The sequence below is a fragment of the Pagrus major genome, chromosome 7 (genome assembly GCF_040436345.1).
Source record: "Pagrus major chromosome 7, Pma_NU_1.0".
NCBI classification, from domain to species: domain Eukaryota; kingdom Metazoa; phylum Chordata; class Actinopteri; order Spariformes; family Sparidae; genus Pagrus; species Pagrus major.
Window position 1 is genome coordinate 30,134,973 of NC_133221.1, and position 26,034 is coordinate 30,161,006.

At 41.0% G+C, this 26,034-nt stretch overlaps 2 protein-coding genes across 4 annotated transcripts; one reads left to right on the forward strand and one right to left on the reverse strand.

The window, feature by feature from the left end:
- The first annotated feature begins 811 nt into the window (after positions 1-811).
- LOC140999149 (polyhomeotic-like protein 2) lies at positions 812-12,576 on the forward strand. Of its 3 annotated transcripts, none has more exons than XM_073469421.1 (7): positions 812-1,026; positions 1,850-2,012; positions 3,784-3,862; positions 5,143-5,254; positions 5,940-6,066; positions 6,313-6,565; positions 9,972-12,576. In XM_073469421.1, the coding sequence occupies exons 2-7, from the start codon at positions 1,875-1,877 to the stop codon at positions 10,124-10,126; spliced, it is 864 nt and encodes a 287-aa protein (XP_073325522.1). In that variant the 5' UTR covers positions 812-1,026; positions 1,850-1,874; the 3' UTR covers positions 10,127-12,576. The 3 variants fall into 3 exon arrangements, with proteins under 3 accessions (XP_073325522.1, XP_073325524.1, XP_073325523.1); XM_073469423.1 differs by having other exon boundaries at positions 6,331-6,565; XM_073469422.1 differs by having other exon boundaries at positions 812-906.
- A 1,318-nt stretch (positions 12,577-13,894) lies between these two features.
- kiaa2013 (KIAA2013 ortholog) lies at positions 13,895-25,641 on the reverse strand. Its single transcript, XM_073471036.1, has 3 exons — positions 24,332-25,641; positions 20,544-21,397; positions 13,895-17,264 (listed from the first exon to the last, which is right to left on the reverse strand). Exons 1-3 carry the CDS (start codon positions 25,287-25,289, stop codon positions 17,214-17,216), a joined length of 1,863 nt encoding a protein of 620 aa, XP_073327137.1. The 5' UTR covers positions 25,290-25,641; the 3' UTR covers positions 13,895-17,213.
- Positions 25,642-26,034: the final 393 nt, after the last annotated feature.

The window sequence follows — 26,034 nt, forward strand, 5'->3', positions numbered from 1 at the left end:
GCCTATTTGTGGCTCTGCATGTAATCTGATAAAACAGCATTGTGCAAGTTGCATTGTGGGTAACTTAGGCACCAAGGGTTCTTTTAAAGGTGGAAGATTGTGTGAATTGAAAAGGCACATATCTTTTGTTCTGTTGTATCGATCATTTGTTTTTAAACTGTCCACAATGAGTCCAACAGTGTTACAGGACTGGAACATTGGACCGGTGGACTGTTTTACAAAACCTGGGAACTTTCCTAAAAGGTCATTTTTAGAGCTTTTACAGAGCCTTTTAAAACATTCCCATGCATTTTTAAGTGAAAGGCATTAAGTGACCGTGCTGCTTCAAGCACCTTAGGACCACAGTGGCCTTCATCTCTTTAATCTGGTTTAATTTAGTAACTTTCATTCATTGCCACTGTATCAGAGACGTGTTATCCAAGTGGACAGCAAGTGGACAGTATTAAACAGTGTTTTCTCAGCTTAAAGATATTTGCATATGTTGGTCGAGGTTGTTTTACTTGGAAACTAACTAAATGAACATCTCCCTCAGTCTGGATTTCTGCCTATGTTTCTCACATAGTAGGATGGCACCACCATTGTGTGTGTGTGTGTGTGTGTGTGTGTGTGTGTGTCTTTAATTTTTACGGTTGTTGCCGGAAGTCCTTGATGTGAAACTCTCGACATTGATCATAGCACACGCGCGCGCGCACACACACACACACACACCGAGAGGTTTGCCGTGTGTGCAGCTCGAGTAGGCAGAAAGTGCAGACATAGTGAGGATATGAATCAGTCGCTAACTTTGCGGGTCCTCGTGTAACTTGCTGGCTCCGTCCGCGCCTCGCCTCGCCTCGCCTCGCCCAGCTGCCCCACCATCAGTCGGTCAGAGGCGGACTGGCTCCTCGCCGTTGAGGCGGAGGGAGTGTGAGTAAATGAAAGCGTTGTTTGGAGCCGTTGAACAAAGAGCTTTTCTTCCCTCTACCATTGTTACTGAGCGGAGCGCCTGCTTTCTAACTCACTCAGAGGTGGTTTCGGACTGTTAAAGTAAGTTAAGCCAGCTTCTCTGGGTTTAAAAAGTGGCGCTTTTTAAAGCTGTGTACTTTCATTCATTCACATGTTGAAGTAGTAAATCCCTGTAAGCACTGGGCTGAGTGATGTGTTACTGGGCTAGCGATAACATTACGCAACAGTGGTAGTGGCAGATAACTAATGTGTAAGTGCTCGGTGTGTCCATACACTCCAGTAAATGTGTTTAAGTTAGCTTGACGGAAACAAGGAAAGTGGTAAAGGCTTTCTTCTCGTCAGCTAGTTTGAATTCAACCCGTTTGTTAACGCTCTTTAAGTAATAAGTCTTTTAAAAACTAAGCTGTGTTTCCCACAGTCATAACGGCACCAGATAAAGTAGTAACGGCTCAGTTATTATCAGAGCTCGGGGTTTAATAATCAGAGCTTTGTGTTCAGTCCAAGGGTTTGCACAACAACAATACACACAAGTCCTCGTTAGCCTAACGGACTGATGCTGTGTGAGGCGCTTGTCACGCCAGACTGCATTCTGAAATCTGGCAATTCAAGCTATTTTTGCTTATCGCAACAAATACACAAGTCATAAAATACGACTCGAAACGGAATGGGACACATTATGACCCACTCTTTACATCGGCACAAAACTCCTTGTAGAACTGAACCCCCATGTGTACAACTAACTGCAGGAAGACTGCTAACTTTGGCCAAAACACTGGGCGACATTAAACTGCCATGTTCAGATAATGTGACCACTGCTTTGTGTGTTTACTTGAACAGCAGCCATTGTGGACCAGGTCCAAGTGGTCAGCGCTTGTTGAGTTTGCCTTGCTGCTTGTGTTGACAGGTGAGGGGCGGCCATTGCTCCAGTCATGACCTCAGGGAATGGGAACACTAATAGCAGCCAGCACAATGGAGAGAGCAAACCAGCCCAGGCCTTAGTCAAGTCCCACATCCTCACACATCTGATAGAAGGCTTCGTCATCCAGGAGGGTGCTGAGCCTTTCCCTGTGAGTACTGGAGCTCTGCATCTGTGGAGTCATTAGACACAGACACAAAATATGATCAACTCATCAGGACACTGTCCTTATTGACTGGCTGATTACAGATCTGATCAGTGGACTGCTCATGTTTCTTTACCCGCTCATAGTGATGTCTCTCACTGAATTCTCACATCTGAACTACTAACTTGTTGAGTGCAGTGTTATTATCACAAATGGAAATGATGGCCAAAGCTTTGAAAGTAAAGTCATGATAAACAAAGAGCATCCTTTTTAAAGTAGATATCTAAATTAGATAAGTAGATAAGATTTAAATATATTTTACCTGCAAATACCTCAGTTCTGTGTGACCTTTTGAAGTATTTCCACTGCATCTGAAGAAACATGAACATTTAACAATTCAGTCTGATAATGGCTCAAAAAATTTAAGATTCCATTTTCACACACATAGAAACAACATAGAGTCATTCTGTTTTTCATTGTACTTATTGTTACTCTGATGTGATCAGTGAGGTCAGTGAAGTCAAGCTGAGGTGGAGGTGTTTGTGTAGGACAGCAACAAACGATCAGTTTCATTGTCAACTGATCAATTATTTTTACACTGAATCGTTTAGTTTATAAAATGTCAAAAATTGTGGGAAAATGAGTTAATCAACTCATTTGCACAGGTCTTATTTTTAGTACTTAGAACTTAAGCAACTTACTTGAAACCAGTTAAAATCCTGGTTTTTATTTCCTTTTTTTCTGAAAACATGTACATGTTACAACAGGCTAACTATACTGATGATGGATTAAACAGACATTTTGGACACAAAACAAAACAGTCATCCTGTCGTTTTGTATGTACTGTGGTGAACTCTGACGTTGGAGTAGATTAAGGGAAACATAATATGCTCACTTTCAAGTTCATCAGTTTATTTTGGGTTACTGCTGAAAAAGGGTTACATGCTTTAATGCTCAAACACATTAGTTTTCTCATACTGTCAAAACCTTACCCTTAAACCTACAGGGGAGAATGTTTGTCTCTCCCTTTTTGCATTAAAAGTAATTACAATAAACACCCTTAATTTGCTCATGACTCATAGCTCATAAGCTATGAGCACTGGAAGTCACCTCAGACACCAGATTTAAAAAACCTGTTATACTGTGAAACACAGAGGAACATATATGGAGGTGATAGACTTCATCAGCATTACATGAACAAAGCCCTCAAGGGCTAACTCGAAAAGCTATTGAAATGACCATTCAATTTTGATCATTAAAATCAAAGGCCGGATCTGCTCCCCCAGAATGAGTTTCGTTCACTACATACGCACCTACTTGCATGCATCTGAAGAAAAAAACCCCTTCAAAGACATCACAGCTAGCTACCGTTAGCCTGCAGCTGTAATTCCAGACACTTATCCTTTGTGCACAAAGATGATCAGCTGACTGGTGCCAAAGTTACAGTCAGTTGATCTACTTCTGTGTGAACAAACAGGATCAAACAGAACGTTAGAGGGTCTTGGCCACCTATGAAAGAAGCATTTGTTGTTAATATTTCTGGGTGCACTCACCTCCTCCTCTTTACTTCCATATGTCCTGACATTCTCCACTGACAGCTATCAGAAAATAAAAACCACCTCTCTAACCAGCTGTCCATTATCCATTTACAATTATACAATTGAAGCACAGGACCAGATTATATATTTTCACATGTTCTTCTAGTAGTCAGTGATTATTTTCAGTCTTTTGTAGCGGTATCAGCTGCAGTAATGAAGTCTGTCTGTTCTATCTGCAGGTTGAACGTCCATCTTTCTCAATTGAGAGCCTCAGGAGACACACGGGAGACACTAAGATGGACAGCCTCTCATCAAAGGGTAAACTTCTTCATATTCTAAGTTTTTAGAACAGTATTACAGCTTAATTATATCTGCACTGGAGGCGCACATTTCTCTTGTTCATCTACGAATGTAATATTGTGCAAAACACTTTGTTCTCACAGGGCTGCACCTCCTACATGTATTGGCATATTTCTGGTTGATTTATCACAGAATTAAAAGAAGAAGAAAAACAGCGGAAAGAGAAGTTCAAAGCCGATTTACTTTGACACCCTTCTAAACCTGTCCAATCACTGAAGAATGACTGAAGGTGTCTGCCCCGACATGCTGTCAGACAGTTTGAGAAGCACTTTGTTTGCAGCATATTGAGGCCTAAAGGCTGATCCCACACAGCCTGAGAATTCTGGCCTCTTGTCTCATTTGTGAGACCATGAAAGTGTGACAGACAGACTGGATGACTGTGTGCCACATCTTGCACTACATAGTCCTTGTCCCTACACAGATGTGTTTTCTGTGGATGTTGTTACAATGTGGCGTCCTGCAGAAAGGACGCAGTAAACTAACTACAGCAGCACACAGGGCACGCACCGTATTTGTTCCCCGATAATGCTACATTGTGAAAAATAACTCTGCATTGAAATTGTAAAAAAAAACAACAAAAGGAAATTCTCAGTAAAGAAACATTTTCTTGCCAGACATTTCCAACCATCTGCACACTGTGTGCACATAGTCTCAGTTAATCTCCACACTAAACTTCTTTATCAGCCAACATCAGTGTGTCTTACCTGCAGCCTCAGACTTGCGTTTTAACACCTTTCTTCATCATCTGTGATGTGAAAACATCAGATTTCTACACAGTCAGAAAGTAAAAGTGATCATAGTGCAGTAATAAAATGGCAGTGCAGCACAGGGTGTCTCTCCTGCTGGCTGCTGATAGAGCTGTCAGAGCGGGGCTGGCTCGCCCTAGGCGATGTCAGGATCTGTTGCCCTTAAGTTTTAAAGTTATAAAGCTCCTGCGTTGCTCTGTGTACAGTGACACAGCTAACAGAAAGAGCTGAAACTTGTTTGCCATCTGTTAACCAACCAGCCATTTTGTCAGTTGAATCTTTTCTAGTAAGTGCGCCAGATAATATGAAAATATACTTATGGTTCCCCAGAATTATATCCACATAACATCAAACACAAGTTTAACTGGGTCTGGGTCCTGGGGAGTCACTACATGGAAAACCTCCCACCAGCTTCACTGGTTGTTTGTGGCTTTCCTGTGTGTTGCTGTTTGCCTGCATCCAGCTGACTGTGTGTTGACTGTGTTCCCTCAGAGTTAAAGGCCCAGCAGGAGCCCATGCTGACCTGTGAGCTGTGTGGCAGAGTTGACTTCGCCTATATCTTCAAGAGGTCCAAGAGGTTCTGTTCTACAGTGTGTGCCAAACGGTAAGGCCAGGCAGGGAACACATTACGGTCTCCTCATTTTCTTGATTTCCATAATTTACCCTGGGGTGGAAAATAGGAAGATCCTGAGCAAGTTTTTGGCCCCGATCCGAATCCTTACCTTCTTTATCGATTACCTTTTTTTTTTAACACAGTTGGCTATGCCATTGGTAGACTCACATCTAGATTCAAAGAGATCAACAGATCAGCTTGACTTCTATGACTATTGACTATCCTAAAGACCTTTTGCAAGTCCCAAACTAATCAATAAAGGATTTCTTAAAGAGATGCTGTTGGAGGTAGCTCTGGTACAAGTCAATCTAGGTAAGCTAGCTGTGTCGTCCCATAAGTGTTGTTTGTGTTTTTTTCCTTTGGAGGGACACCAGAAGGTGGAGGTGGGGAGAAAGGAAATGCTGCAAGAATCACAGATCCTGCTTTTGATTTTGATGATTGAAATTGAATGCCCCCTCTGATCAACTGTCATTTTAGAATCTGAATTGTAACTCCCCTAATTCTTGTATGAGTTGCAAAGCAGCAGCCTGACTATGTGATGGAGAGTTGTGGAGTACAGAATGAGGCAGGTCAAAAAAGTCTCAACACAGACTGGTGGTAAAAAGAAAGCATAACTAAAATGACCCAGCTCAGATTCATTATCAGGCTCAGCTGACCATGTTAACTTTCTTTGTAGCTACAATGTGGGATGCACAAAGAGGATGGGTCTCTTCCCAAACCGCAAAACCAGCCTGGAGAACGTGAAGAAACAAAGAGCATTGAACGGAAACCACAAAAACTACAGTTTAGACTCTAAAAAGAAGGTGAGACTGCAGCCAACTTTCCACTTTTAATGTGAGTTATTTTATGAAAGGATTCCTTACCTTGGTGAGAGTGAAGGAGGACTGCCGTCTGTGTGTGATAGAACAAAGACTTGCGTCTTTGAAATCAGTCTAGTGCATCCTTATCTGTATTATAACATTCTACATTTGATCCAATCATGATGTGAGAGGCACATATCATCATATTTTCTCCTCTTGGCTCAGTGTTGTGTTTATCTCTTGTGACAGACTGCTCCCTCTGTGCAGAAGCCTGCTGCTACTGCTCTGTCCCCCAGTCACTCAGTCCACCCTGCGCAGGGAGAGTCCAGCCAATGTTCAGACTTGTCTGGCTACAAAAGAACCCCGCCCCCCCTGTTGACCACCCAGCGGGTGCCTGTGGTGCAAGGCTCTGAGCTGCCCCTGTTACCCTACAGCTTCCTGCCCAGTGACCCCGGCCAGTGGAACATTGAGGACGTCTACGAGTTCATCTCCTCTCTACCAGGTGCGTGCTGCCTCAACTGTTACAGTGTCATTTCTGTTTACTTTCAAATGTCGTGCTGAGTCTTGTTGCCACCTTGGCCATTGATAGTGATAATGGACAGGTGACAGGAAATGATGGAAAAGAGAGCAGACATGCAACCAAGACTTGAACCCGGTACCCTGATAGCACTGATCAGTGATGTGTGAGGATTGTCATTGTGCTCTTTGCCAAGAGAGGGCAGTTCTAATGAATTCAAAAACTGTTCCATTGTTTGTTCACTAGCTTTGTCTGGGATATTAATATGTGTCAAATGATTTCTCAATACCTTCGAATGGGTTTGTTATTTTGTTTGTAAAAGGCTCACTAATGAATCTCCTCACTGAATCTGATCAGTTTACTGCTCAACAGATCTCATTGGAGCTTTGCATCTGTTCCATATCCCAAAGTTGATCTTGTGGATCAAGCAGTTTTTTTTTCCTTTGGACTTTTAACAGTTTTAAGAGAGCACTCTGAGCTATCATTTGTCTTCAAATGACAGCTTTGGCTGCATCCCATAAAACTTCCAGGATTGGAGGATTCATTCCTCATTATCAACGTGCTACATACGCCTTTAATTCCTCTGCCAAGCAAGTTCTTAATGTGGCACTATTTCAACCTGGACCCCTTTTTTCCTGTTTTTGTGTCTAAGTGACTAATGGGGACAACAATTGTTTTGACTGCAACAGTCAATAACAGCATAACGGGCTGTAATGTAATCTCTGCCAACAATTAGTATGTGTATGTTCACACTAGCAGCCCAAATCTGTTTTTTGGCACATTCAGATTGTATCTACCGTAGATTGATTTTAGGAAGTCTGGACAGCAAAAAAAACACATGAACTGTGATTTTTTTTTTGCAAATCAGATCCAAGCCACATTTTGGAGGTGGTATGAAATGCGATTCAAATCGGATTTCTACAGATGTGCCTCAGTCGCTCTGGTCGCTCATATGTGAAAAGTGTCTTTTGTGTCACTCGCATTACATCACACAATGGTGACATCAGATCCAGAGAAAAGGAAGAGCGTCAGGCAAGACAACACAGAGAACAACAGTCTGGAGTAATGCTGAAATAAACTGTCTGCTCCACAACTTGACTAGTGATTGTTTGGAGAGCGAGATGATTGATCATCAATCAATAGTTACAAGCGTATGTAGTTACTGATGCCCATGTAGTTACCACAGCAACCCATGCAGATACTGTACGTTGACGATGTCTGGACACAAAAATCCAACCTGATATCAATGCAATCTCTCAGTTTTTTCAGAGACGAATGAGATTTTCCTGCTGTCTGAACATACTGACAGTCTCAGATTCTTATTCTAGGTGTCCAACAATATATGAAAGGATCCCTACTAGAAACTTTTGTTAAAGACTAAGATATTTTTTCTTTAACTAGAAACAGCTGCTATCACTCTATTCCATCTTCCTCCATTTGCAGAAACAATAATTTTATCATAAAACACACTTTCATTCAAACAGGGAAAAAATGAAACTCACCAAACCATTTTGGTTCGTCAGTCCACTGTTTCAACAATAAGCATCTCTGGTTTGGTTGAAATAAATCCTTAATTCACTGCGTTAAGGTGTGAACATATCAGAAGAGGAGCCAGAGTGAGGGCGGAGGGTGTGTAGAGCCAGGACATTTTTACATCTTATGCAGTGAATTACGGGGTTGGTGATTGTTAAAACAGTGTAAAGATAGTAAGTAGATAGTAGAATAGTCCATTCTCGTGTCTGATGGATATGCAGAGACCTCTTTTTACTCCTGTCAATACAGAAATACATCAGAAATACAACCAAATTACAAATACATTTAGAAAAAAGAAAAGAGAAACATTGACATAGTTTTGCCCGCAGAAAGCAGAGGATAAATTTTGTAATTTCACCTGCACTTGCATACAGAAACAGATTATTCTAGTACCAACTAGAGGTGTGTCTCTTCACTGGCATCAAGATTTAGCTGTCAACTATTCGAATGCAGAACGATTCTCGATGCATCTCAGCGTATGGCATCCTCAGTGATCTATATTACTGCACGTGGCTACTTTTTCATCATTTAAATTCCCCTTTTATTCAGAAAGTCCTTCCAACAATCAGACTACAGCAGTCGACAAAATAAAAGCTGCATCTTTTCAATATCTGCACCTCAGTACATAAACATTACAAAAACAAAACATCTATCCATCTGCAGTGCCTTACACGTTTGTTGTAATAATGTTGTTTTCACATGGCAGCTTTAAGGCAAGGCATCTATTGACTCTGCTGCACACACCTCTCTGAGAGTTAGACAGCAAAGTAGACAGCGCCTCCTCAGATCTTGGCTGATTAGCTGGGCTTGCTGTAACTGTTATTATTCATGGCTGCAGACGTTAGCTTCAGGTGAAAATGGCTAATGTGATTAGTAATTGTTGTGAGGCAGAACTCAGGCTCAGCATGGGTCTCGTCCAGTTTGTACTTCCCAGCAAGTTCATAAGGTCCGACATGAGCCCTGAGATGTCTGTTAAAAAAAAAAACTCTGAGCTTTTTATTATCACTCGCAGATGATCTCTGCCTCCCTCCGACATACCTCCTACATAAGTAATGTTAGCCTAATGTCCGCCCACAATTCAAAGCATGGGAGCAACATCGTGACATAACCAGCTGAGGCCGGACAATCAACATAAGCAGCAGACTCTCGATTATGCTCTGTCTCTGCATCAATGCAGAATCTTCCACGTCCACATTGCGATACATCTCATAATCGAGAAATTTCCACAGCTCTAGTACCGACCATGTAAATAAAATTTGGATGACAAATGAATATGGTTATGGTGCGTTCTGTTGGAAGTTGGAAGTTGGAATTTCCGAGTCGTCGGTATTCTCGACTTCCAATCTAGAAGAGTCTCACTGCATCTGCTCGGAAAAACATAGATGCTCGCTGCAAAGGGGTGTTTGAATGGAAAGTCTGCCAACTTCACAAGCAACTACAGCAGCAGATTGAACTGTTATGGGCACTTTCAAAAAAGACAGGAGGAGGAGGCTCCGCTGGCATACTCTCAGAGACTTCTGTTCAGCACAGATGAACTGAATGAAAGTGGAAATGACAACTGCAAAGTTACTTACTGCATGTTTTATAAAACAAACACTTTAAAGTAAAAAAAAGGTAAAAGGTAATTGTTCACTATGTGTGCCTCCATACTGTTGTGATGTCATGTGTGTTTATGTCGGGCTATGTGGATCTTGTCTGAGTTTACTCACTCTTCAATTGCACCTTTCTGTCAGATGTCGTTTTTCCCCGTGTTCTGAGTGCAATTGAACGCAGCCATTATGATTATGATGAGCCAATGTTCTGTGCAGTGCTGTGGTTCAGCTGACTGTTGGTGGCGTGTGTGTTTGTGTGGTTACAGGTTGTCTGGAGATTGCTGAGGAGTTCCGTTCTCAGGAGATCGATGGACAGGCCCTGCTGCTACTGAAAGAGGACCATCTCATGGGAACCATGAACATCAAACTGGGCCCTGCGCTCAAGATCTTTGCCCAGATTAGCATGCTCAAAGACTCGTAGCCCTGCTCACCCCTGACACACACACACAAACACACACACACACACACACACACACACACACACACACACACACACACACACACACACACACAAACACAAACACAAACGCATACACTGCTCTCAAAAGCTGTGACTGGACAAACACAATGTGCTCAGGATCGCACTTAATAACTGACTGTGAATAGAGTGCAGGTACCGGGCCAGAAGTGTTTGATGGATGTTTTGTCGTGGCCTGCTGAACACGAGGACATCAGCTGGGACTGTTCGACTCACCTTTACACTGATAACTTCACTGTGACACTACTTCAGGAAAACTTCACCCCTTAGTTTGATAAGAATGTTGTGTTCGGTAGGCTGTGTTGAGTGTTTCATTGAGAGCGTATCGTTTTCATAATGTAGTTCTGCACCTTCCCTAGGTTCCTGCAGGAGAGGTTTAAGGTTAGCAGTTGATTTGTTCTAGCATTTCTCACAGGAAAATGCCTGTGAAAATTTCAGATGTGCATTTGCCAGTTCAGCCCAACATTTTGGAAAAACAACCCTGTTTGGTGAGGACATCAGTGTCATCTCTGAGCAGAGCTACAGTTAGTCTTAATCCAGGACTTTTTATTACCTATTCAGGTCCTGCACCAATTTCTTTGTAAACTCTGGATGGATATTTTTGTCACTGAGCAACTCATAAAATTCTTCAAAGTGCTGGTCGATATGAACATAAAATAACACTGGACAATATACTGTATTTTTTAGCAAATTAAAATGTGTCAAATCAAGCAGGAGCAGAGTAACAAAACATGACCGTGCTCTGACCAAGAAAGGTCCCTTCCATTGACAATACAAACCATGACAAATCAAAGATGCCTAATGAAAGTGAAGGAAGGAATGTAAAGCAACAAAGTGACCATTTAATACAGCTGTATTGCTGCAATATTCCTGCCAGCCACCAGGGGCAGCAGAGCTCACATCTGTCCAGTTAATGAGTGAAAAAGATTTGAGTGTTTACCTCAGTGGAAGTTTTTCTTGTGAAGTTTTCATTTAGTGTTAAAATTCTTGGCCGCGTGTGTGTGTGTGTCTGTCTGTCTGTCTCTGTCTGTCTGTCTGTCTGTCTGTCTGTGTGTGTGTGAAAGAGAGAGAGAGTGACTCAGGCCAATTTTAGGGAGGCAGACAATTGTAAAGCAGCTTATTTTTGGGTCGGTGGTTTAGGCTGGGGTTATAGTTGGGGTAAGAAACCAGAAAACTAATGTAAGTCTGTGTAGTGACCAAAGTAAGTTTGCATGCATGTGTGTGTGTGCATTTTATGAGGCGCTCAGTGACTGAAATATTGCAGGATATATATTCCAGGAGATGGCAACACAGGACCATGGTGCGCAGTATACTAGTCCTGTATCAGGGGTAAGATACAGCAAGTCCAGAATCAGTGTTAGACTGGGACTGGAGGACTCCATCAACTGTGTGGAGTAAAGCCATCCAACAACTCAGAAAGACTTTTTGACCTGAGATGGACCAGGCTTCATGTAGCTCTGCTTCCAGTCTTTGTGCTGTGCTAAAGATGTCCTGAGACAGTCTCTGCTGGCATGACGTTGATTAACTCCTGATTTTGGCACAGCACAAAAGCCTATCTCCCTAAATGTCCCACTTTAGAAAACACCTTGATTGAATGGCCAGTTGCTAAATTGTTATAATTTAAAAACGCTTGGACTGAAAACAGACTTTTTTTACAAGATTTTGGGCGCAATGGCAATCAGTACCATCACACCTACTTCATAAACTTCTAGAAGCAGAAAAACTGTTGTTTCCATGTCAAGGCTGATTTATACTTCTGTGTCAGTGTCTCTGTACAGGGGCTGGACATAACCATGTGAACACACCTAAAATATAATGTGGCCAGGGACTGGTGATATGCTGCCCCCTATTTGTTTAATGTATAAATCCCCCAAGAGGCCATTTCATACATATTGCACCTTTAAGAGGCTGGGGGGATGTTGTCCTACAGTTTATTAGGTGATTCAGTTCAGATTGATTCATGTAAATTGGCTCAGGCTACTTGTGTTCACTCCTTCATGTGTCTGGTGCTTGTTCATTGTGGACAAATAGCTTTTTTTCATGTAAAAAAACATTTTAATGCACCGTTGACTCCCACTGATACAACTCTGTGTGAATGAGATTGAACGTTACACAATACCTGATGACTGTACTCTCACAGGAGCAGTGGAGTCCGTGCACATGGGGAATGGCTGCCATAAGTGCCTATTGTGACATTTTGACGCAGATGTATAATTCAGGCTTGACAAATCAAAAAGTGTGAAAGCTGTGGATAGTTTGTCATTTCATTCTACTTCTACCAAAGTCAAGTGAGTGTCTCTGCTGTCACAAGAAACATGTTAAAGCTGAGCAACAGTAATGATGTTCTGTTGTTTTTTTTATTACAGATGCCATAAAAATGTTTGAAAAGTTGTGTTCCAAAGTATAGTCTTCTATTTTTTTAAAGGCCACATGTACAATTCATAAACATCATGAAAACTGAAGTGCCCATTTCACGATACCCCTTCAGATTTTTGAGTAATTGTATTTTCAAAAATGGCTGGGACCTGTTTGTTGAAAGGTAAAGCTCACTGTAATTTACCGGTCAGCATTCAAACACAGTTAAACATCTGCTTTACAATCCCTTTGTGAGCAAGGCTGTCATTTGTTGACAGTGTGTTCTGTTGGAAGAAAACTGGTTTCTTTAGTTGCAGTTGAAATTTGATGGCTGTGACATCACAAACGTTTACAAGGTGCCAAAAAAATCCTGAAAAGCATCTGTGTTATAGAAATGACTGCTAGTGTCACTGTATTTAAAAAAAAACACAACTTTGCAGGCCAAAAATGTTTAGAAGCCAGAGATTTTTAAACCCAATAATAAAATCATTAGATGAATTATATTGACTGCAGATGATCATTTTCAAACAGCTATACTACATTTGTTATCATTCAGGGGCCTCATTTATAAAGTGGATTAATAAGAATCAGTTTTAATCTTAAGTCTGATTTAAGATGAAAAGATCTGATCTCTAAGCAAAGTTACCTCCATATACATATTGCGACAGTACTGTAGGGATGACTATTGGTACTTTCACAAAATATCGAGACAATGAGATTTTGATTATAATCATCAGTGTGGATATAATGACTAATGCTCAGGCTACATTGAACATGTATGTGGACAGTTCCTGGAGATGATGTACAGTGGGATATATTTTTTTCACTGGCTACACCTGCACGTCCAGTGTAGAGGTTGTGAGTCACAGACAAAACAAGACGGTGTGCTCTTGTTTTTTGGGATTGTGTCTTCAGTTTTTGGACCCGGCACAGCGCTGGGAAACTTTCAACTCTCCATGCTGAGAGGGACTGCAGAGTCTCTGTGGGTGTGTCATTATAAGTGACCGTCACAGTACACATGTTAATATAAATACGACTGCATCTCAAAAATGAAATATTTTTTAAATTGATTAAAATGAGACATTATAACAGTCTATAAATATTCCAGTGGTACACTCAAGACTAGACTCCATGCTTAAAGAAGCACTATGAAGTGTTAAAGAAGATATTCAATCTTACAATTTTAATATTTACAATATTAATGAGGTAATAATACAAACTTAGACAGGTTTATTTTTTCCATAAGTGAATAAACAAGCTGTTCTCAGAGGAAAATAAGGTCCCAGAACACTGTTTGAAGCAAGAAAGGTGGCAGGGTCCGCCACATATAAACAAAGTAAAACAGTATAAACTGTGTTGTCCTTTAAGGTCAGTTTGTTTATTTAGTTGATTCAGTCATGAAAACAAAGAGAGTTTGTTTATTTAGTTTGTTGTTGTAGGCAGAAAAAAAAATCAGCCAATGAAGATCTTTCTCTTCTCATTAAAATTCATTTCCCAAAACTACAGAGTGCACCTTTAAAATGTTAAAAACATTACTGTGGTTCAAAACATATAAATAAAATATATGGAATAAATTATCAGACAATTTTTTTTTCACAATAAATCAGTGATTTATTCCCCCAACGTAAAACATAATTTAAGAAAAATGTTTTACTACAATTTTACATGATTTTAAACCATTCAAGTACAATCCAATCCAATAATGTTTATAGCCATAAGCTCAATAAATTAACTTTTTCTTCATTAAGGCACACAGTAGTTTACATGAAATAAAAAGATTCAAATAAATCCCACCAACAGAAAATGAAAAAGATGAACAATCCTCAAATATGCTGAATCAGAAAGAACATGTTATCACATACACTGTATTATATTAATTTACCTTACATATAAATTAAGATGAGCTCACAGTGGACAGTGTTCAGTTTAGTAAAAGCTTTTTATGAGACACAGTTGTGTTTTAAAGGTACACTGGGCCTCCAGCCTGAGTCCCCACTGAAAAAGTGTATCTTTAAAAGTACATGTCGCAAATAAGCATGTCACAACTTAAGAGTTCAAACTATTCAGCATGTTGTAGTCCTGCCCCCGCCCCAGTCAGCAGGTTTTTTCAATACGCTGCCGAGAGCTAAATACCCAGTGTGACATCTGATGGGACTGATTAGGGTGTGTCCACAGGTGCAACATGCTCCTGCAGAGCAGAGCAGTTTTACTTCATGACTTGATTTTCACAACTCACCCAGCTGCAGTCTGTTCACTCTGCTGCCGTCTGACAACAGATACACAAGTATCCACTGCCATAGCACCAGACTATGGAGCAGCTTCTTTCCTCAGGCAGTTAGACTCCTGATGTGACTTGATTATTATTTATTAATCAGAATTATTATATATCTTATCTTGTATCATGACAAATTAATCTTGAATCTTGCGTTGGGAACTCTGGCCATCAGCACTATCTGTTATAACATTCTCATAGTTCTCATAAAAATAGTTCCAATGGTGAAAGAAACACGAGCAGTCAGACGCTTTAAAGGGGCACTCTGTCGTTTTAGAGAAGAAATTAAAACTCAGAATTTTAATATTTACAATATTAATGTGGTAATAACACAAACTCAGATATATTAATTCTTTTTAACAAGTGAATAAACAAGCTGTTCTCAGAGGAAACCAAAACTACAGAGTGCACCTTTAAAATAAACCAACAGATTAGTACATTTTTTGTTTGGAGGTGAAAATAATAAAAGTGAACACACTCAAAATGGAACTCATTGCAAAGCACACCTGCATTTATGATCAAAGTAGAAGCAAGAAGTAAACAGTGAACTGATGGATGTTTAAAACATAGGGTTTGGTCAAAAATGTATTGTTTGTCTTTGTTTTCTCTTTGGATTAAGTTCTGGTTTGTTTCATGATCATCTGACTGCTCTCGTGTGACTGCTGTCTCGGTACAAACAAACAACCATGGAAGTCACCCTTTCCAGGAAGCCTTGAGCCCTGGCATTCATGTGGATGTGGATCATGTGGATCACCCACCCAAACACCAATGCAGACCAAGTTTACCACATCATGGTAACTGCACTCCGCAATGGCAGTGCCCCCCACCAGCAGGACAATGCGCCCCGTCACATCGCAAAAACTACTCAAGAATGGCCAAAAGAGCATGACAAAAAGCTCAAGGTGCAGGGTAGATGCCTTAAGCCACAGCCCACAGCCACATTAAGCTGGAACAAGTCCAATCCATGGAGGCCCCACCATGGATCGGACTTGGCCCTTACCCATGGAGGCATGGACACATCTGGGGATGTCCTGCGGTGTCTGGCACCAAGGGGTTGGCGGTGGAACCATTCTGTCCTGTGGGTTACCAGGTGGGGCATCCATAGATCTGAAATGTTCTGTTACATTCCACAGGTGGAGACCAGGTCAACGCCTTCAGCTCGTCAGGTTCCTCGGGGAAGTCCTGAGCAGTTTTTTGCATCATGTCAGGGAGCACTGTCCTGTTGTAAGTGTTGTCTCAACACACTGTCACAGGTCAGTCCAACACTTTGGTCCAGGCTTAAATATCTGTACAATAAAACCATGAAATATTGTACAGATATTCACTGACTTTCGCTGCACTAAATTAGCAAATGTGATCATACAAGCATGCTGCACTAGATGGTCAGCACGGTAAACATTACCTGCTAAATATCATCATGTTAATGCCATCACTGTTGGCAGCCTTACAAAGTTCCTCCCATGGCTGTAGACTGTTAGTCTTGCTGGGTGCAACAGATCCTGCCAACTTTATTTGAATACTACGAATTTCTACTTTTCACACTAAAACTAAACAGTTGCTGTCACACCTGTTTAGTTTTAGGTTTTGGCACAGTTTTAGGTAGTTGGAGTTAGATTGAAGTGTTTTGTTTGGAGATACAACACAATCAGGCTGTGTATCTGTAACATCATTTTGGGCAATGTTGTACAGCTCGTCTGGCATAATTTTGTTTTACAGCAAAAACTCAAAAATACACTTTTAGCTTAGCAGCTGCAGGTACGATTCTGTCTTTAAAAAAGTGAAATAATGTCTTTTCAGATCAATTTGGGATGTCTGAGCTCTATGAAGCCATTTCATGTTTTTCCTTGGTTGTTTTTTTCAATTTTAAATCAAGTCCCCATTTACCTTAGTCATGTAGAAGAATGCTGCAACGCTATTCTGCTGTGATGCTCCAGAAATGTTTCATGGACTACAGAACTTTTCATCAGCATGCGGGAGAGTATATAATGACCGAATGTTCCTTTTTCGGGTGAACTGTTCCTTTAAATTGCTGGTGAAATCTTTTATAGTCTTTTAATTTTTTATGTACATTCTTTTTCAAAAATGCAACTGGTACATTCACTCATTCTAGTTTTGGACTGTTGGTCAGACAAAACTTGACATTTAAACATGTAAACTTTGGAAACTGTCACGGCCATTCTGACATTTTAATTAGTCAAGGATGACAACAATCATTCATTCCAGATCTCTTTGGTTTTAAAGTGACGTAGATGTCCAGTTTTTACCTACATGACGCTACATCTTCTCACAGCAGATCTGTGGGTGATGTCATTCAGCACCAGCACACCCATGTTAATATCTCTCATGCTGCCAAAGCTCAAGCAGAACCACTACGTGTTGAATGTGCGCATGGCATTGTAGCGTTCAAGCAGCATTCCCGGTGTCACAGCAGCGCTCCTCACTTTTCGCAGCAACCTAGTGAAGTCAGAGGGGAGGATTAGAACGGTTGGGAAACTGACTGCCACCACCCAACCCATCCACACAGACTCCAGGGAGAAATGGAAAGATAGAGACAGATACAGATCTCTGATGAGGATGGGAGATTTGTGATTGAGGCCCAGCAAGGTTTGACAGGTCAGTAGTAAAGAGCCAAAGCCAACCCATAGATTTCTTGTTAATTTAATTGAGTAATTCAATATAAAACATCATCAAAACGCAGGAAAAAAAGGAATAGCAGAAAAGACTTCTGGCAAAGTGAGCACACCGTCCATGCTGATCAGAGACGAAACATGTATCCTGCAGCACAATCTTCTCTGAGAGTCCAGCAGTCCACATCTCTTTTTGTAAACAAGTGGCCGTTTTACATGACAACATGATGGACTTACAGCACCAGCTTACTATACTGAGTTCTAATTTAGGCTTCTGTCATTCGCAGGAGAATTTAGCTTTAGGTTGATCCTTGACAATCATTTTACTTAAAGGAACTGTATGATTTATTCCAACTTGGGTTTTATCTTTCATAGCTCTAGACACAACAAAAAAACGTGAGGAGACAGCCGATCTACTGTTCACTGTCTGCCTTTGTTTTTCATCCAGGTTTCAACAATTAACTCGGTGAGCACAATGTTATTATAACTGATATTACAGATGATGACCAGAACTATGAAAATTAAATTCAAGCTGTAATAAAGTTTATCTTTCAAGAATCTTTTTAAAGAGTCACACCAATGTATGGATCATTTACAGATCCCGTTCATATGACTTTTAGGTTTAAGGGTTCTGGATTTTGTTTTTCGTACCCCTAAGAGAGTCGATGGTTTCCAATATTTCTGTTACAATATAAAACTCTGCTCACTAAAAACTTGTTTGAGTTCGGTCATAAATCTCAGTGTGCCTTAAAGCCGCTCTTATTTTAATCAAAGTTAAAGGCAGCCTGTGGAAGTTTCTTGTTAACAAGAAAAGTTCTGTTCACATTATATGTATCTTTGAGGTCTAACCAGTATGTTTAAACCACTGCATTTCTTATAACACATCGCAAAACCAATTGTTTTCAATACGTAGAGATCCAGAGTCCAGTTGTTTATATCCATGTTTGTCTGTGTCTAAATGGCCAACAGTCTCTTTTCTACTTGCCTTTGTGACAATATTACTGTGGTTTTTGGTGCATCACCACCACCTACTTTCAATCAGTGGAGCAGCGAGAAACCACAAGCAGCAGGGATGTGTTGTATCACCCACCTCTTAATGTGAGCACTAGATTAAAACACATCAGGGAGCCACTGTAGGAACACTGCTCCATAGCGCTACTAGTGGTCAAAAACTCCACAGGGTACCTTTAAATGTGGAGAGAGCGGTTTGTGACTGGACGGTCTCACAGTTTACTAAACAACAATAACGTAAGCTTTACAAAATAAAAGCAGACATGATGTTCAATATAACTGACTGACCCAACTCAAACAAGTCTCTGTAAACAGAAATGTTCCTTCACTAAAAAAAAGGTATTTGTGATTTATTTGAAATGCAAAAACACTGGTACAGTCCCCTTAAGGAAAAGTTCAGCCAAAAATTAAAACTCAGTCGATTTAATTGCCCCCATGCCAATGTTAAGTCGGGTGAAGTTTTGTTGTTCAGTTTTTTTTTTTTGTTTTTTTTTACATTTTAAAAACAGGCACCCCATATACTTCAGTTGTCTAGGAGAAAGCTGCAGTGAAGCTCCAGAAATGTTTTGTGGACCACCAAACTTCATCCAACTTTCCATCAGCATGAGGTTGAGTAGATAATGACTGAATTTCCCTTTTGGGTGAATTGTTCCTTTAAGAATGCTTACAGTGGAAATACATAGGGCACAGACGCAATGCTCAAGTAGGCGGTGCAGAGTGGATTTTTTTTTTTACCTGTTACACGGATTCTGTCTTTGTAGCATGTGGCTTCACTGTGTGCATAGTGAGTTTTGCCAAGTGATAATGAAGCTGGTAATGCAGAGTTTGGAAGCATAGGCTAAATTTACTGATCCTAAAATGAATTACCTAGATTTTAACAACAGGATCATGGATTAACATTAATCTGATTGATTGGTTTTGATGTGCCATTGTTACACCCACAAAGTGGCTCTGCTGTGTCACATCGCCTCTGGTACAATCACATTTTTATCTGAATCATTTTTAAACAGATTGTACTTGGTTTTTTAAAACACAAAAATAGACAAGCTGTGTAAAATAGAGATGAGCAACACAATGCCTGCACACAGCTTTCATGGCTGGTGACGCATTCTTTGGGGGCATGCTGCGGCACACATACTGCGCTGCGTCCGTGCCCAATGCATTTCAGCCACAAGTCAGAACAATGAAAGTGGTGTATACACTAGGGATGTCACGATGCCTTAGATTTAGATTTTTTTTTAGAAGGTCACAGTTTGATTCGATTCATTTTTTTTTTTCAGCACTGTCGGCTTTGATATTGTTGACAAACTGTCACATCTAGATTTACAAAGATCAGCAGATCATTGGTTTTATATACTGACAACTGTCATTTACATTTTTTCAATATTTTTTTTTTTAAAGATAGGGGTATTCTTAAACAACAGCTTGACTTTATCCTGGCGACTTTTTCAGTTTGTTACAAAGTTCCATTTCTCAAATCTGTCCCAAGTAAACCCCATTCCCATTACTTTTGAATTTGATGATTGAAAGTGAAAGCTAATTTCAAATTGATTTTCATTTTAGAATCGAAATCGTGACACCCCTACTAAATACAACAAAACAATAACCTCCTACTTTGAGAGAAAAGAATATCTCTTGTGCTTGTTTTTCTTCCATTGTGATCAACAAATTCTTTACATTCCACAACAGATTAAGTACTAAAATGTTGCCATAGACCAAATGGTTAATTGTGACCCCAAGGCTACTATTGTAATGTTGCTTTGAAGTGAGATCAGATTTTTCATTGCTCAGGGTCTCTTCCATGCAACAGCTGCAGTGAAACCATTACTGACTCCTTCCACACAGATTAAAAACTGAGGATTCAACTTTTGTGAGAGGGGAAAGGGGAGCTGTGCAAGGCTATTAAGCCAACCCACTCCAGAAATGTACCACGTGAAGTTCGCTCACAGAGAAGGTGAAAGTCAAAATTGAGAAACCAACCCACAGAGAGAGCATCGATAGAGAGGAAATCTTTGCCACCACACACACAAGTAAAAAAAAAACAGAGCAGAGCAGATCAGTTTGTAGTTTTTTTGCCTCCAGTTGTGTTTTATACCTTGCTCCTGAAGAGGGGCTTAGCACCCGGGCCACAGTACTCGTTGTATATTAGCTTGAAGAGGAAAAGGTGGAAGAGCGTGATGAGTGAGGCCACGCTGAACCAGAACAGGAAAGGCAGGCCTGGGTAGCGGTTGGCCATGTGCTCCTCATGAGCAAGGATGGCCTTGAGGTGCAGGGTGTGGCGCAGGTCCTGCAGGTGGCGCAGGTCTGTGGAGATGTACAGCAGCGGTGTGATGGGCTGCGTCACCATCACAGGGAAGGTGTGACCTTTGATCTCTGATGTCAGCTCCACTGGCTCGTTGAGGCAGCCAGCCTCGCAGGCGTACAGCTTCACCGGCTTCTCCTGCTGCTTCACTGACACGTGGAGAAAAGGCTTCCCCTCCACGTCCAGCAGCACTGCCAGATTTATGAGATCCTGGTTGTAGTGGATCCCTCTCAGAGCGTAGCTGTTGTGCAGAACGTCCGGATCAGCCTGGAACTGCAGGTGGTTCTCTGTGAACTGGAGGCCGCCGAAGCTGAGCACCATCCCCTGCATGGCTCCATGGGCTCCGGCTGCCACCAACACTTTGCAGCCTCTCTTTTGTAGAGTCAAAGTCCACAGCGTGAACAGCTGCAGGATCTGAGCGGTGCTGCTCACCCGCTCAGGCCACAGGTTCTCTGCGTGCATGGTGGCGTGGCCACTGAAGCAGTGGTCGGCGTAGTTGAGGCTGGACTCGAGGTGATCACGCTCCTCGCTGCTCAGCCTTCGATCCAACAGGGGAGCCGTGGAGGAGGACAGGATGTAGTAGAGGGTGGTGTTCACCGTCTGGCTCGATGGTGTGTGGGAGTCAGTTATCTTCCTCATTTCAACACCTGAACAACGAAATAGAAGCACAACTTCACAAAAACTGTCCTGTATAGTATTAGCAAAGATTGATTACTTTCAAATCAAATGTTATTCTTAACCATGTTTTAAAAACAATGTTATTTACACCCTTTGCATGCAGTTGAGCTCGTGCACCCACTTCAGCCAGGGTGTGCGCTAATGTTTTTAGCTTAACAGCTACAATAAAAATATCGGCTTTAAAAAAAGGTGTAAATGACATATTTTCAAATCAGTTTGGGATCTTGGGGCATCTGGAGTATTGGATTATGCCGAACGAGCTGTCTGGAGCCATTTTAGGCTTTTTTTCAGTTGGTTTTTTAACATTTTAAAACAAGTGTAAGTTGTTTAGGAGAATGCTGCAACACTGTTTTACTGTGAAGCTCCAGAAATGTTCTGTGAATTACAAAACTTCAGCCGACTTTTCATCAGCGTGGGGATGAGAAGATAATGACTTATAGATAATGAGAGAATTTTGATCTTTGGGTGAATTTACCCTTTAACCTAAAGTCCACTTACAAGTTTTTCCAGAGCTTTACACTGTGATTACTTTATCACACACACTGTCCCGACTGTGCTTAACGTTCCTTTCAGTTTATTATTTTCATGAGAAAGGAAAATGCACTGCATGTTTGAAACCAGGTTTGAATTAGAATGCAACAGGGACCCAGTTCGTGCAAAGGTCAGTTTGAAGTGAATTTCTACAGAATGAGTAGGAACTTCAGCTGCTTGAAGTCATTTTGGCACTGAAAAACCAAAGAGACACGGTGCATTCACAGGGTAGACAACTTAATCAGAGTTCAGGGTTAGGATAGACGTTATCTAATAAATACTACATCAAGTAGCATTCTGTCAAATATATCACAAAGTCAATGGCTAACTATGAGGCATGAAGTAATGCTGAAGTTGCATGTTTCTGCTTTAATTCGCTTGAGTTCAAACTCCACAGCTCGTATAATCTCACAGCACATAACATATTGTTCATTCAAAATTGCTGTAATTAACACTACAGAGGTTTAGTGGTTCATGTACCTTCAGATTTTTGAAACAGGCTTTTTATCTTTTCAGAGGGTGAAAGACGAGATGAGGAGAGAGGAGACAGAAGGGACAAAGGGAAATTGCAGTAGTGGAGACATGGTGAAAAAAGAAGGCACAGGTGATTCAAAATTTAAAGAAAAAGACTGAGGGGTAAAAAGAGACTAAGGCTGAATCAAAGCAGTTCACAAGTCAGCCGAGGTAAAGAATACTGTTAGTTCTGATCAATGAATTACTGCACTTAATTGTTTTTAAACGCAATCTGTAATCCAAAGGTAAACAAAGGGGCAGCCACACTAGAGCTGGATGATATGACGTTTACATTATATTGGGATATTTTTAGGCTGTAATTTGCAAGACACAATATATATCTTGATATTTTGAAATCACCTCTAAAGGGCTTCATAAATGCTAGGACTGGGTGCAAAAATCATACATCACAATATGTTGGACTTTCACAAAATCATCAGTAATATGGATATAATGACTGAGTGGGTAAAGGCAAGTATTAGAACAATATTACCATATTATCATTCTGGTAATGACATCACTTTACTGTAATGCAGCCTTTAAAACCAGGAAAAGGCCACACTTATGTCATAATAATATAATATCAATATATCGCCCAGCCCAACTGTATTTAAATGACTCTGTATATGTGTTGTTTACATCTGTCACATTTGTAAACAGAGCTGTAATGCTGTCAGATAATCTAGAAAGAAAATATCATCTTTAATCTCTAATGATTTGTGTATGTGAAATGCAAAAGTCTGAAAACAAAATTCATTTGACATTAGTCAGTTTTGTTGTTCTTACGTTCCAAACATGGATCTATAATAGAAAGTAATACAGATTGTGTGTGATTTGAGATTGTTTTTTCTGGGTTTTTTCCAAACTAGCTTTTTCCAACTTTTTTCTCTGGTTGCACTGGTGTGCCTTAAATTGTCACTGAGGTACACCAGCACATAATTTAGGTGCACCCAATAATACTTTTTAACTTAATTTCTTAACACATTATGTAAATAATTGTTAACAGGCGTAAGGTGCAGATTCTGTAAATGTTTTTCTTCTTTTGAATCACAGCACACATAACAAGAAATAACAGTAACAATAATCTCAAATGTTTATAAGGATTGGGCATATTTGGACTGAGGACAGGTGGGACGGTTACCTCTGCTGATATAAACAGACATGCAATGCAAAATCCTGTTACACAAGAACCAAATAATCTATAGAAAATATGATCATCTGTTCAAAGGCAACTTGTCATCAGACATGCTGAATAAAAAGCGCACTGGTGCCACCAATGAAACTGCTTAATTGCACACTGGAGCTAATGAATAGATTATTAATGAATAGAATTAAAACTGAATTAAAAATAATTTTATTAGAGCAATGGTCCTATAAGGCTGACTGTTCACATTGGAGAATTCCCCTTCTTTTATTACAAGAAAATGTCAGCTGACAATTGTTCAGTGAGTATGTCATCCCTTGGAAAAGCAGAAATAAAGGTTTTGTATGTGTTATCCAGATACACATGTGTCTATTTTTGCTCTATTTAGCTCCTAACAGAGGATATGCACATTTCCAGACTGCAAGACATTGAGGCAGGAACATGGTCTACCATATATTCCTTCAGAGTTTATATCTACAGTGGTCAAGTTTAGCCAGTATGAAAATTTACCTCTTACTATTTCCTTCGAAGCTCATGCTATGTTTTAGTCAGTTTAATAAACCACTTTCTAGGGTGTGCTGAACTGTTTCTTCTTCTCTAGATTCTCTAGATTTCTCAATGTTTTCCACACATCAGTCAGTCATGTATAGGTAGCAGTAGGTGGATTCAAATTTCTTCAAACCCAGAGCCAGTTGCTGCTACAACCTCAGCTCACCTGAAATGAAGAGGTCCATCCAGGCCTGCTGGTGATCCACAACCAGTTCGTCCACATCGGCCCTCAGCAGCTCCACCAGCTCCTTTTTGGCTCCATCTCGGAGGATGCTGAAGGTCTCATCCAGCTTGGAGGACTCAATGGGCTCTGAGGTCCACACCACTGACAGGATGTTGTCTGAATACTCAGATTTAGCAGGGACCTGGATCCTGCTGCTCAGCTTCTTGGTGACCACCACCACCAGCACCATCCGGTTATTCTCGACTGGTACTCTGCCAGAGGAGAGCACGATCTCTCTGTCCTCCAGTTTCTCCACACTGGTGGAGAACTTGCTACCAAAGGAGGGATTGTCAGAGGAAACATCCATGGATGCGGCCCTGTCAGACGGGTTGTTGATATGGACTCTCTGGAGATAGACGTTAGGTCTGCTTCTGTGTGCTATGAACTCCTCTCTGACGGTGACACAGTCCCGAGGTGACTGCAGGCCGGCTGGTGAGGCACAGCGGACCGACAGAACGGCTCCTTTCCGGAACCACAGCATGGTAGCCTGAGTCTCGGCCCGCTTCCCCTCCAGATGGACGCCGACCCTCGGTGAATATTCAGTCTGGTGGACCGGAGCCGAGCCGGGTTGTAAAGACGACGCTACCCACAGTTTATTAGAGTCAATGTCAATCAGAATATGGCCGTTACCTGATACAAAGGGTGTATCTAGTTGTTCCTGAGGTGTGCTGTATATCCCCTCTCCCCGCTCCACCAGAGAGTTCCACCTGTGGATTTCAGCCAGTAGGCACTGTCCTGCCGCCCCTCCGGGCATGGCCGGGCCGCCGAAGAACCTCAGTCTGCGCTCTGCTCCCAGGTACCAGTAAAAGATGAGGAAGAGCAGCAGTCCTATGAGGAGTCTTCTCGCCCAGCTGCTTGACAACAAGCCCGGTAGCCCCTTTAGTCTTTGCTGTAGCCACATTGTGCGTTTAAATAATGGAAGCCCAGCTATGAGTCGGCGTCTGAAGACTGCACCCAGGGTGCTAATGTTGAATGTACAAGAATCTCACATGGAATTTGCTCGCACTCAAAACATGTTCCCCAGGTCGAAAGCTGACAAACTGGCTTCGCTAGCTTCCGACTAAGATAGCTTAGCTAGATAGCTAGCGTTGTGAACGAAAGCTGTCTAAAATATATTGTTGTTTCTCGCATCGTGGTTATCGTCGTGTCCTTCAGCAGGTGTGTATGACAGTCGTAAAGTTGTCGTATCTCAGGCCATTTCGTTTTCTGCTTGTCTTCAGGTGAAAAACATCACCTGTGTTTCCAAACAACTCTGCAGCCAGCGGTTGACACTTCTGGTTTGTCACAACTGTCGTAAAGCAAAACGATAAAGCAGCAACCGGAAATGTCGCAAAATCAGTGACGTATGTAAAATATATGCGGAGATGGAAAGGGGAAAGGGAGAGATGAAAACATAGCAATAATAAACAGATGAATAATGTGTGTGTGTGGGTATATATATATATATATATATATATATATATATATATATATATATATATATATATATATATATATATATATATATACACACACACACAATATATATAGTAATATATATGTAGGTGTGGGTGTGTGTGTATATATATACACACAATATATATATATACACACAATATATATATAGTAATATATATGTGGGTGTGGGTGTGTGTGTGTATATATAT